Raw genomic sequence first — 11,843 nt, 5'->3', positions numbered from 1 at the left:
GTAATTCTTGTTGGGTGATAGTTATTATTTTGGCTATTAGGTGTTGACTTGTTATAACACTTGGGAAAGAACCTGTTTAACAAGTGATGTGGTGATTGGTTAAATGCGTGAGACTTGAAATCAGAAAACCTAATGCTGTGTGACTTTGGCAAGTGATTCCACCTCCCTGAGCCTCCCTTTCTTCCCTAAAATGGGAACAAACAATATCCACCTCATGGAGTCTTATAAGAGTTCAATAAGAATGCTTGCCTAGTGTTTTCTTAGCACTGGCTGACAAGTGGTGGACCCCACTGACTTTATTAGTATGATTTCATTCTTTCATTTTTTTCTTTTTTGTTATTTTTCATTTTATTCCTTCAGTAGTTCTTGTTTATCTCCCCTTTTTTTTGAGGAAGATAATTTTGTAAAACCTAAAATAATTTTAAAAACTGTTTTATAGTATAGTTGTAACATACATAAAGTGCTAAATTCTAAGTTATGGGTCAATTAAGCTTTTAATAGAGTCATACAGTAATGAAACCACCCATATTAAAAAAGAGAATATTGCCTGCAGCCCAGAAGTCTTCACACTTCCTCCTAATTATTGCCCCTCCAAAGGTGAGCACCCTTAATTATGGCCTCTTTTGCTCAACATTATCTTTATAAAATCCATCCTATGGCAGTAGGTCATTCATTTCACTGTCGTATAATATTCCATTCATTCTATGAATATGCCACGATTGAATCATTTTACTCTCAGTGGACATTGGTTGTTTCTGCTTTTTGGCAATTACGAATACTGTTTTAAAATTTTATTTATTTATTTATTCCTCTGCTGGATCTTTGTTGCTGCATGGACTTTTCTTCAGTTGGGATAAGTGGAGGCTAATCTCTATTCAAAGTGCTAGGGCTTCTCATCGCAGTGGCTCTCTTGTTGTGGAATATAGGCTCTAGGTGCCCAGGCTTCAGTAGTTGCAGTTCCTGGGCGCTAGAGCACGGACTCAATAGTTGTGGTGCACAGGCTTAATTGCTCTGCAGCTCATGGGATCTTCCCAAACCAGGGATTGAACCCGTGTCTCCTGCATTGGTAGGCTGATTCTTTACCACTGAGCCACCAGGGAAGCCATGAATACTATTACTATGAATTATTTATTTAGGTTTTCTTTAATTACTCTCAGTAATGTATCATAGTTTCCTGTTTAGAGATCTAGCAAATCTTTTGTTAGGTTTATTCTTAGGTATTTTGCTTTTTATGATGATTCAAATCATATTTTTAAAATTTCAGTAAAAATCTTTTTGTTCATAATGTTTAGGGATATAATTGATTTTTGTATGTTAATATTATATACAATGAAGGGTAGCAGAATATACCACCCCCAAAATATCCCACTATGACATAAGGATCGTTTTGAGCCGAAGACAAGTCAAGAAACAGATACAAAAATGGTCTCTGCCCTTCTCTATTTGCCTAAAAGCTAGATATAAGTTGTTTCTTTTTTTTTTTTGCTGTGCCTTCTGGCTTGTGGGATATCTTAGTTCTCTGACCAGGGATGGAACCCAGATCCACAGCAGTGAAAGCACTGAATCCTAACCACCAGATCACCAGGAAATGCCCTGTATTTTCTCTCCTTATTCAGTGTGATTCATCTAGATTTTTTTTTTTAGTTTATTATTTTTGGCTGCACAGCATGTGGGATCTTCATCCCCTAACCAGGGATTGAACTTTTGCCCCCTGCACTCACAGTGTGAAGTCTTCTACTGAAAGTGTGGACTTCTACTGTACCACCAGGGAAGTCCCCAGTCTAGATATTGTCTCCTGATCTGTTTCCCACTGTGTCTTATCTGCTGTGAAACTCATCTACTGACTTTGTAATTTATAAGTTCTAAAATATACATTGGATTCCATCTCCCTCTCCCCTTTCTTTTATTCTATTTTCCTCTCTCTTTTAGATTCTAGTTTTCTGATGAAATTCTCCATCTTTTCATCTATTTTTTGAACTTATTCATCATAGTTACTTTAAAACCTGTGTCTTAATGTTAGTATCTGGATCACATGTGGATGCATACTTCAACTGTTCTGCAGACAAGCATCTGTTTCCCCAGATGCCAGATGTGGTTAAAGTTTATGGAATCCTTAGGGACTGGGGGCTTCCCAGGTGGCCCTAGTGGTAAAGAACCCATCTGCCAATGAATGAGACTTAAAAGACGTGGGTTTGATCCCTGGGTCTGAAAGATTCCCTGGAGCAGGAAATGGCAACCCACTCTTGTATTCTTGCCTGGGAAATCCCATGGAGAGAGGAACCTGGAGGGCTACAGTCCCTGGGGTCGCAGAGTTGGACACAGCTGAGCAACTTAGCATGCATGTGTGGACTGCTAGAAGGACCAGACTTGTCAGAACATTCTACCTAATCAAAATAGGTAGATATATCCCCTACAACCCAGCAATTCTTTTGTTTATTAGAGCCCCCCATCCTGTCCTTCTTCTGGACCACAAAGGGGCTTATATACTAGTGTTTGCTGCTGCTTCTGTGCTGCAATTAGTCACATCTGGCTCTTTGCGACCCCATGGACTGTAGCCCGCCAGGTTCCTCTGTTCATGGAATTTTCCAGGCAAGAAATACTGGAGAGGGTTGCCATTTCCTTCTCCAGGGGATCTTCCCAACCCAATGCTCTAGCCTGTGTCTCTTCCACCTCCTGCATTAGCAGGTGGATTCTTTCAACATTGTGCCACCTGGGAAGCCCCAGGAAGCTCTCGACCAGTGTTTATTGTAGCATTATTTGTAATGGTGGGAAATCAGAGGCAACTCAGGTGTGGATCACTGAGAGGGTGGCGAGGTTGACCATGGAATCTTATTCAACGGATTGGGTGGATTTTGGATGTACCAGTGCAATATGGAGGCATCTTAAGGATGGTGCTGAGGGACTTCCCTGGCGGTCCGGTGGTTAAGACTCCATGCTTCCACTGCAGGGGATGTGGGTTCATTCTCTGGGGAACTAAGATCCCACATGTTCCACAATTCGACCAAGAAAATAAATAAAGATGGTACTGAAAAGAAAAAAGTCCCATTGGAATGACGTATGTAATACCACCAATGTAAATTAAAAATTTTTGTTGTTCAGTGGCTCAGTCATGTCCAACTCTTTGTAACTCAATGGACTGCAGCACACTAGGCTTCCCTGTCCTTCACTACCTCCCAGAGTTTGCTCAAACTCAAGTCCATTGAGTCGGTGATGCCATCCAACTCTCTCATCCTCCGTTGCCCCCTTCTCTTCCTATCCTCAATCTTTCCCATTATCAGGGTCTTTTCCAATGAAAATTAAAGATACATGCATCAAAAGGAATTATCATATTAAATAAGACTACTTACTGTTAGGAGCTGAAATGTGTCCCCCGAAATTTCATATGTTGAAGCCCTTACCACTGGTACCTCAGAATTCTATCATATTTGGAGAAAAGATCTTTAAAGAGATAATTAAGATGATGGGACTTCCCTGGAGGTCCAGGAGGTCCAGTGGTTAAGAATTTGCTATATAGTGCAGGAGATGGAGTTCGATCCCTGTTCGAGGAGCTAAGATCCCATATGCCTCACAACTGAAAAAATCAACGCTTAAAACAGAAGCAGGGTTGTAACAAACCCAATGAAGACTTTAAAAATGGTCCACATTAGAAAAAAAATATAAAAAAAGAATTATTAAGATGAGTTCTCAGGACCTCCTGGTGGTCCAGTGGTCAAGACTGTGCTCCCAATGCAGGGGGTGCTGGGGTTTGATCCCTGGCCAGAAAACTAGATCCCAGATGCCACAGCTAAAGATCCCACATGCCACAACTAAGACCCCTCAAAACCAAAGAAATAAATATTTTTCTTTTTAAAAAAGAGAGGCGTTCTCTAGGGTGGGCCCTAATCTGATATGACTGATGTCCTTATAAGAGGAGGGAATTTGGACACAGATGTGTGCGTGCATGAGAAAAAACCACATGAAGATACACAGATGGCTGCCTACAAGTCAGGGAGGGAGGCCTTAGAAGACATGATACCTGTCAACACCTTGATCTCAGACTTCCAGCCCCAGATCTGTAAATGTCTCTTGTTTAAGTCACCCAAATCTGTGGTATTTTCTTAGGGCAGTCCTAGCTGACTAATATACCAAAAATACACTTACTAAAAGTACACATTAAACACAAATAGTTGTCAATGGCGGGAAAGTGAATGGGACTGGGGGTGGGTTGGGGAGAGAAGGTATGGAACGGCCAATCAGGTTTTGATATTCTTCATGAAGACACACTGATGCTTATTTGGGATAATAAAAAAAAATCTACTTTTCCCCCCAAAGAAAGTTCTCTTTTATTTGCACCCATACATTGCTAGTTTCCTGAATGTGCTGAGTCTCTGTGCAGGGTGATTCCACCTGGAACCTGGGCTTTGAGGGGGAAAATACACGTTGTGTCTGCCTCCTCTGCAGGACCCAGCACCTAAAGACCCAGATGTGCCTTCTCAATAGTGTTTCTTGAGGGAGGTGTTCTGGAGGGAGTAGGAGTTGCTCCGAGGATTTGGAGGGAGTGGGCAAAGTGGACAGGGTGCCCAAGACAGGGACTGTGAGTTTCCAGGTGGCTGAGGCAGTAGGCCTGGCTCTCAGAGATGGAGTCTGAAGTGACAGGCATGGAGGGATAGACAGAGGGACAAAGGGAAAGAGGAATGGAGTGAGTCAAGATGGAGTTAGCATGTGATTTGAGAGGGAAGGAGAAGATAAAAATGAGGAAGACTTCTCTGGTGGTCTGGAGGTTAAGACTGTGCACTTCCAACGCAGGGCACATGGGTTTGATCTCTAGTCTGGGAACCAAGATCCAACACTGTGTGGCATGGCCAGGAAAAAAAAAAGATGAGAGTGGAAACAAGTGGTGTGGATGTGAGGTGGAAATGCACATGCATAGTTGGGGGCTGGAGGTGACGGTCTGGACATGCAGTGGGCAGAATAATGGCTTCCCCCAAAGATGCCGTGCTGCGCTTAGTCGCTCAGTTGTGTCCAACCCTTTTCGACCCCATGGACTGTAGCCTGCTAGGCTTCTCTGTCCACGGGGATTCTCCAGGCAAGAATACTTGAGTGGGTTGTCATGCCCTTCTCCAGGGGATCTTCCCAACCCAGGGATCGAACCTAGGTCTCCCACATTGCAGGTGGATTCTTTACCGTTTAAGCCACCAGGGAAGCCCAAGAATACTAGAGTGGTTAGCCTATCCCTTCTCCAGGGGATCTTTCAGACCCAGGAATCGAACCAGGATCTCCTGCAGGCAGATTCTTTACCAGCTGAGCCGCCAAGGAAGCCCCCTCCCCCAAAGATGGCCCCCCTCTAATTCCTGGAACCTGTCTCATATGTTATCCAGGCGGGCCTAATCCAATCCTGTGAGTCCTTCAAGGCAGAGAACTCTCTCCTGCTAGAAGGGGAGGAGGAAGGCATAGGGGAGATGGGGCAGAAGGGAAATTCAGAGAAAATTTTTGTGTATTTTTGTGAGATTTGAGGTGTGGGATCCACATACAAGAACTGGAGAGACACCTCCAGGAGCTAAGAGTGGGTGGCCCCAGAAGACAGCCAACAGGGAAGTAGGGACCTCAGTTGAACCTTCAAGGGACTTGATTGTGCCAACAACCTGAATGATCTCGGAAACAGAGGCATCCTGGGGCCTCAGGTAAGAACCCTGCTGGCTAACACCTTGGTGTTGCCTTTGTGAGACCTGCACAGAGGACCAGCCCAGCCATCCTGGATTTCTGAACTATGGATTAGTGAGAGGATACATTTGCACTAAGTCGCTAGGTTTGCGTGGCAGTGACAGGAAGCTAATGCAGAGTGGTCAGAAAGGACTGGAGTGAGAGTTGGGAGCCTGAGGGCAAGCAGAGCAGGCGGTAACAGAGATGGAAACCGAGGGTACAGGTGGGAGAGAGGTGATAGAGGAGAGAGAGGACAGAGTTGCTCAGCTGGAAGACAGATGACGTCCGAATGAGGAAACAACCTGGAGACTCGGGCAAGAAGTCACAGCTCAGCCAGCGGTCATGCTCAAAGCTAGGCTTGGTTGACTGAGGCCTGGGGACAGATCCCAAAAGGAGACAGTGCTGCTGGAAAAAAGGTTTAATTTCCATATGGTGCTTGGGGTCTGGTGAAGGGTACATGCAGGTGTTCCCCGGGCCCCACCCTTACAACTGCTGGGATGGCCTGAGGATATACAGGAAGTGGGTCTTGCGGGCCGGCAGCTTGGAGTGAGAGGCGCTCTGGGTGCCCTCTTCGAGTCCGTCCTCGCGGGTCCCCTCTCGGAGCCCATCCCGGATGGCCTGTAGACGGTGTCGCTTCTCACTGAGCCAGTGGCTGCCCTCCTGGGTATCCTGGTGGGACCTCCGCCGTGGCAGCTTCATGATCCAGAAGGCCACTCGGGGATGGGGTTCCGGGTGGAAGCTGTCCACGGCCTTCGGGACAGGCGCCAGGGCCTCTTTCTCCTCTATCTTAGGAACCTGGTGAAGGGGGGACAAGGAGACCCTCTCAAACTCCAAGGGTCAGCCTCAGTATGCCCCCTGGCATACTCAACCCACTCTGCCACCTATGCAATACTTTGGGAATTACAGAGTTGACCAAAAAGTTCATTTGAATTGCTCCATAGAAGTGTGTTAATCACTCAGTTGTGTCCTACTCTTTGGGACCCCATGGACTGTAGCTCACCAGGCTCTTCTGTCCATGGGATTTCCCAGGCAAGAATACTGGAGTGGGTTGTCACTGCCTTCTCCGGGGGATCTCTCCCCACCCTCCCACCCCTGCCCGAGGATCAAACCCAGGTCTCTTGCGCATTGCAGGCAGATTCTATACTGTCTGAACCACCGGGAAAGCCCTTTTCATACAAGCTTATGGGCAAACCCAAACTTTTGGGCCAGTCCAGTAAAGCTCATTTTTCCTTATTTACAAAGGACTTGAGTTTTAGAACTAAAAATACTCTGACATTTATAATATACTCTGGGCTTGAAAACACACTTTGGAGGTTTCAAAAGCACTTCCAGATTAAGCATCCCCTGAGGTTTAGAAAGTAATCTGAACTATACAAAGTTCTTTGGGATTAATAAATCATGACCATGGTTGCAACAGGTGATCCTGGATCAAAATTGATTGAATACTGGATCAAAAATCATATGAGCTCTTGTGGACAGCTTTCAGTCCAGCAGGGACATTTCAGTGTCTGTTTGGTCCTTGTGACTCAAACTGAGGGCTGTGGACCCACAGCCTCAGCATCACTTGGGAGCCTGTTAGGTATGCAAATGAGCAGTCCCACGCCAACCACCTACTGAATCAGAGTCTGTGTTTCAGTCACTTGAGGTTTGGAAAGCCTTATAGGAGATGGTTACATATTGAATTGTCTCCCCCCTGCTCTCCAATTCATGTGTTGAGGTCCATTAGGACCCTAGTACAGGGGTCCTTAACCTCTGACATTTCATGCTTGATGATCTGAGGTGGAACTGAAGTAAGAATAGTGGAAATAAAGTGTACAATAAATGTGCTTGAATCTTCTCCCAAACCACCCACATCCCGGTCTCTGGAAAAACTGTCTTCCATGAAACTCGTCCGTGGTGCCAAAGAGGTTGCCCTAGTAGCTCAGAATGTGACCTCTTTGCCTCACTGTGCCTTTCATTAGGTAAGATGAGGTCATTAGAGTGGGCTCTAATCTAACACGACCAGTTTCTTATGAAAACCGGAAATTTGGACCTAGAAATGCACAGAGAGCCCCATGTGAAGATAAAGACAGCTGGGATTGATGCATCTACACACCAAGAACACTAAATAACTGTCAGTAAACCACCAGAAGCTAGGGCAGAGGCACGGAACAGGGTCTCCCTCACAGCCCTCAGTAGGAATCAACCGTGCTGACACCTTGATCTTGGACACCTAGCCTCCAGAACTATGAGAAATATACGTCTGTTGCTGAAACCACCCCATCTGTGAGACTGTTATGGCAGCCCTAGAAAACAAATACGGAGATAATTGCTGTGTGTGTGTGTGTATGTGCTGGGTCGATCACTCGTGTCTGACTCTTTGTGACCCCATCTACTACAGTCTGCCAAGCTCCTCTGTCCATGGGATTTCCCAGGCAAGAATTCTGGAGTGGGTTTCCATTTCCTCCTTCAAGGGTTCTTCCTGACCCAGGGATTGAACCAGAATCTCTTGCATCTCCTGCATTAGCAGATGGATTCTTTACCACTGAGCCACCTGGGAAGCCCTGAGATAATAGATATCAATGTTACATTTCTTGGGTGTAAAAATGGAACTATGGTCATGGAGGTGAATGTGTTATTCCTAGGAGTTATCTGCTGAAGGATTTAGGGGTGAAGTGTCGTGATGTCAATCATTTACTGTCATGTGGTTCAAAAATAAAAAGGTAAAAAAGAGTCCATCTGGTAAAATGTTATACAGGTAGTGAATCAGGTCGAGGAGATATTTTTGGGTGTCACAGCTGGAGGGCGTGTGGGTGTCTCTTCCGTCCAGCGGTAGGGCAAGGATTCTGTTAAACATTATATAGCACACAGGACAGCCTCCACAACAAAAAAATTACATGGCCCCAAATACCAACAGTGATGCTGTTGAGAAACCCTGCTCTGTGGGAGATGGGATACGGATTTATTGTACTTTTTTTTTTTTTAACTTTTCTGTAGATTTGAAATTTTTAAAATAAAAAACTGGGAGTGTGTGTGGGGGAGAACCATGTGGGTATACCAAGCACTTGAGGGTTCTAAAACCTTTTCAGGATTAAAAAAAAGCACTTTGTGATCAGAATTGCCCTTAGAGGTTTACGAAGGTGAGATGCACAAAGGATTGGGGGTTCATAAAGTACTTAGGAATTATTTAAAAAATCACATTCTGACGTTTACAAGGAAGAGATTTACCAAGCTCTTTGGGACAGATTAAAAAATACTTGGAAGTCTGAGTACTTTGAGATCAAAACACTCTTTGAGGTTTATGAGGGTAAATCTTATTTGGGGAAAAATGCACTTTCTTTGGTTTACAAAGTCCTCTGGGGTTTAAAGTAAGAGAGGATGTATCTCTGAGGTTGTAAACCTCATTTCTGAAAGCTGGTTAGTCCCTTTTGACAGATGACAAAACTGAGGCCCAGAGAGAGGAAGTCCAGCACAGAGGGAGTGGGAGAGTCAATTCATTAACCTATCATTTCTTGCTAAACTACAGAAAATGTTTGGGCTTGGACACTTTGCCAGGGGTGTGTCCTAACCTTCCAGTCACCCTCCAAACTCCCCTCTCCTGGCTCAATGGATGCCACCACCTTTTCAGAGATCACCACCTCTCCTGTCTTGTTGTCGGTGACCTGTGAGGACAGGAGGAGTGAGTGAGAACAAAACCGCCTTCCTTCTTTGCTCTCCCCACACCCCCACCAGATACTGCAACATGAGGGATCGTGGGGATACTCCAGGAGGGACATCCTGGCATAGGCACCTTGTCAATCTGGAGGTGGCTGGAGAGAGTGTTGTTTCCCAGCCTGCGCTCCTGGTTCTCTTCTTGGTGGTAGTTCCTAGGAAGGCCCCGGAAGTCCATAGGGGCAGAGAAGAAGCTGTCCATGCCCCGCAGCAGATCATCCTGGGCCAGAGGAGGAATCAGTGAGCTGTGGAACCTCCAGACTCCCCAGGACACCTGGAGTCTTGTTAGGGTCCCCCTTCTCTCTCCATCCTCTGACCCTGAGGGCCTAACTCGGTCACCTCCTGCCCCCATATGTCCCATCACCTTCCTATTTCTGCCCCTCATCTGTCTTCTGTCTCTCTGCCCCTATTGCCCTCTCCTCCTGTCTCCCTCCCTCTCTTCCTATCTCTCGGTCTTTCCATCCATCTTTCTGTCCCTTGACTCCTCTCCTTGTCTATCTTTCATCCTGGCCACGACCCCTCTCCCACTCTTTCTTCTCTGAACTCTTTCCATCCCTCAGTCACCATCTGTCAGCCTTGTTCCTCTTCTCTCTTCTTTCCCCCAACTCAGGCCACCGCTTACCTTCAGGAAAAGCCGTGTGAAGCCTTGAAGTAGACTCTGAAGACCTAGAAAACCTGAGGAGCTCTCCTGGACGTCACCATCGCGGATCGGGGCTGCAGTGGAGGGGGGCACCGAGGCAGAGGAGAGCAGCAGCAACGGGAATAGCTGGTGCCACATGACGGGGCGGGCCGGGAGGCTGCGGCGAGGACAGGGATCAGAGCTCCCCCTTCCCTAGACAAGGACACTTCCCGACCCCTGGTCCGGAAACTCCTCAGACTCCGTCCATTTGCCCCCCTCCCCTTACCTTCTACTCCAACATCCCCCGTCCAGTCCGGCCCCTCCCCTCCCCCCAGACCCTGCTCTTCAGGGCTCGGTCTCACACAACGGATCTCGTTTCTTTCCTTCTCCCACATTCGTATCCAGATCTCATTCCTCCTCACCTTCTCCCACGCCCCGCCCCTTCTTCTGGGCCCCGCCTTTATACTAGACCACAGCCCGGTCACCGGACTCAAGACTCCCGCCGTCCACGGACTGTTAAATCCAAACAGTTCTGTTCTCGAGCCCAGGTCGGATACTGGAGCGTTGGAGGTGCTCCGCGAGCCCTGGACCCGCCCCTATTGTCTGACCACGCCCCATCTGCTTACCTCACCCCTGAGGCCGGCCCGCTATTGGGCAGTCTCACCCGAGGTAGGAGCCACGCCCCTTAAGCCAGAGCCGGGCATTGATTTCAAATACACACCCCCAGAGTTAGACCGCGTCCCTGTCGACTGACCTCGGCCCTGGAGACTCAGTTTGGCCCATATTCTTTGGTCCTGGCCGTCGTGGTGGAGTCTCGCTCCAGTCGAAGGTGGCCCCGCCCCTGACTTAGAGCCACGCCCCCACACTTAGGCCTCGCCTCTGTGCCCTGGATCTTGTCCCTAGAGCCCTCAGTTCCATTCCTAGGCTCCCTCTGCTCTTGAAATACAGGTATCTGAACAGTCCTTCTGATTCACCCACTGCTTAGTTTTGTATCTGTCTTCGAAAGCTTCTCCGTGTCCCTTCTCGTCTTCTTTAGGTTTTGAAACGATCAATGCGCTCAACAGAGGGCAATGTAGGGACGCTGAACTCTACGGTTCCACCAAAAAGTTCCTCCCTAGAAACCCTAAAAGCAGCCTTATGTCCCACCTTACAGGGAACCCGGAACCTGGGCTCCCTTCTTCCTCAGGACACGAGATTCTTGATCCAGCCCCTCTAGCCTCTTCAGTTTGAACACTCATCTTTAAGGGATATAATTAAGGGACTCTCATCTCTCTCCTCCGGCACCAAGGCTCTCTCCTGGTCCTGGGACAGAGGCCACCTCTAGTCCACTAGTGCATGTTGACTCGGGAGTCAGCGTCTTCGTGAACTTCCAATAAACTCCCAGTCGTCTTGCCCACGACCCTTAACTCTGATGAGGTCACAAGGAGGCCAGTCAATCAAGAGAAATCAATGGAAATCAATAAGAAACCCATCTCCATACTTCTATCCTCAAAAATACACTTGAGACTGAACAGGGAAGATTCTTTTGTGTTTCTATTAATATCAGTCACTTCCACATCTGCAATACACAAACTGCACTGGAGGGTGGCTGGGAGGCCGGGCCCCAGACCCTTCCTCCTCCAGATTCAGGAAGCTTGGCCCCCAGTCCCTTCTTGCTTCAGTTCCAGGTTTCCAGGCCCCCATCAATTCTCCCTCAGACCCAGGTGGCCAGACCCTCCATTCCCCTCCTCTCTCAGGGATCCAAGCATCAGAATCTCTGAATTCTTACAGGCCCCGGCTAGATTTCATCTCTGTTTGGCCAAAGCAAAAATTCTCTCCGAAACTGTCACCGTAGGATCCCCCTTCCCGCTGTCCG

At 47.2% G+C, this 11,843-nt stretch overlaps 1 protein-coding gene across 4 annotated transcripts; it reads right to left on the bottom strand.

The window, feature by feature from the left end:
* Window positions 1-6,082: 6,082 nt before the first annotated feature.
* DKKL1 (dickkopf like acrosomal protein 1) lies at window positions 6,083-10,869 on the bottom strand. 4 transcript variants are annotated; one of them, XM_043436251.1, is made up of 5 exons: window positions 10,743-10,869; window positions 9,992-10,166; window positions 9,449-9,589; window positions 9,279-9,320; window positions 6,083-6,474 (listed from the first exon to the last, which is right to left on the bottom strand). In XM_043436251.1, the coding sequence occupies exons 1-5, from the start codon at window positions 10,769-10,771 to the stop codon at window positions 6,163-6,165; spliced, it is 699 nt and encodes a 232-aa protein (XP_043292186.1). In that variant the 5' UTR covers window positions 10,772-10,869; the 3' UTR covers window positions 6,083-6,162. The 4 variants fall into 4 exon arrangements, with proteins under 4 accessions (XP_043292186.1, XP_043292183.1, XP_043292184.1 ...); XM_043436248.1 differs by having other exon boundaries at window positions 9,228-9,320; window positions 10,743-10,868; XM_043436249.1 differs by lacking the exon at window positions 10,743-10,869 and adding an exon at window positions 10,411-10,591 and having other exon boundaries at window positions 9,228-9,320.
* Between the last annotated feature and the right edge of the window lie 974 nt (window positions 10,870-11,843).

This window comes from Cervus canadensis, chromosome 18, assembly GCF_019320065.1.
Source record: "Cervus canadensis isolate Bull #8, Minnesota chromosome 18, ASM1932006v1, whole genome shotgun sequence".
Classification (NCBI taxonomy): Eukaryota; Metazoa; Chordata; class Mammalia; order Artiodactyla; family Cervidae; genus Cervus; species Cervus canadensis.
The sequence above is the reverse complement of the archived record's forward strand: the minus strand, read 5'-3'. Positions and strand labels throughout refer to the sequence as shown.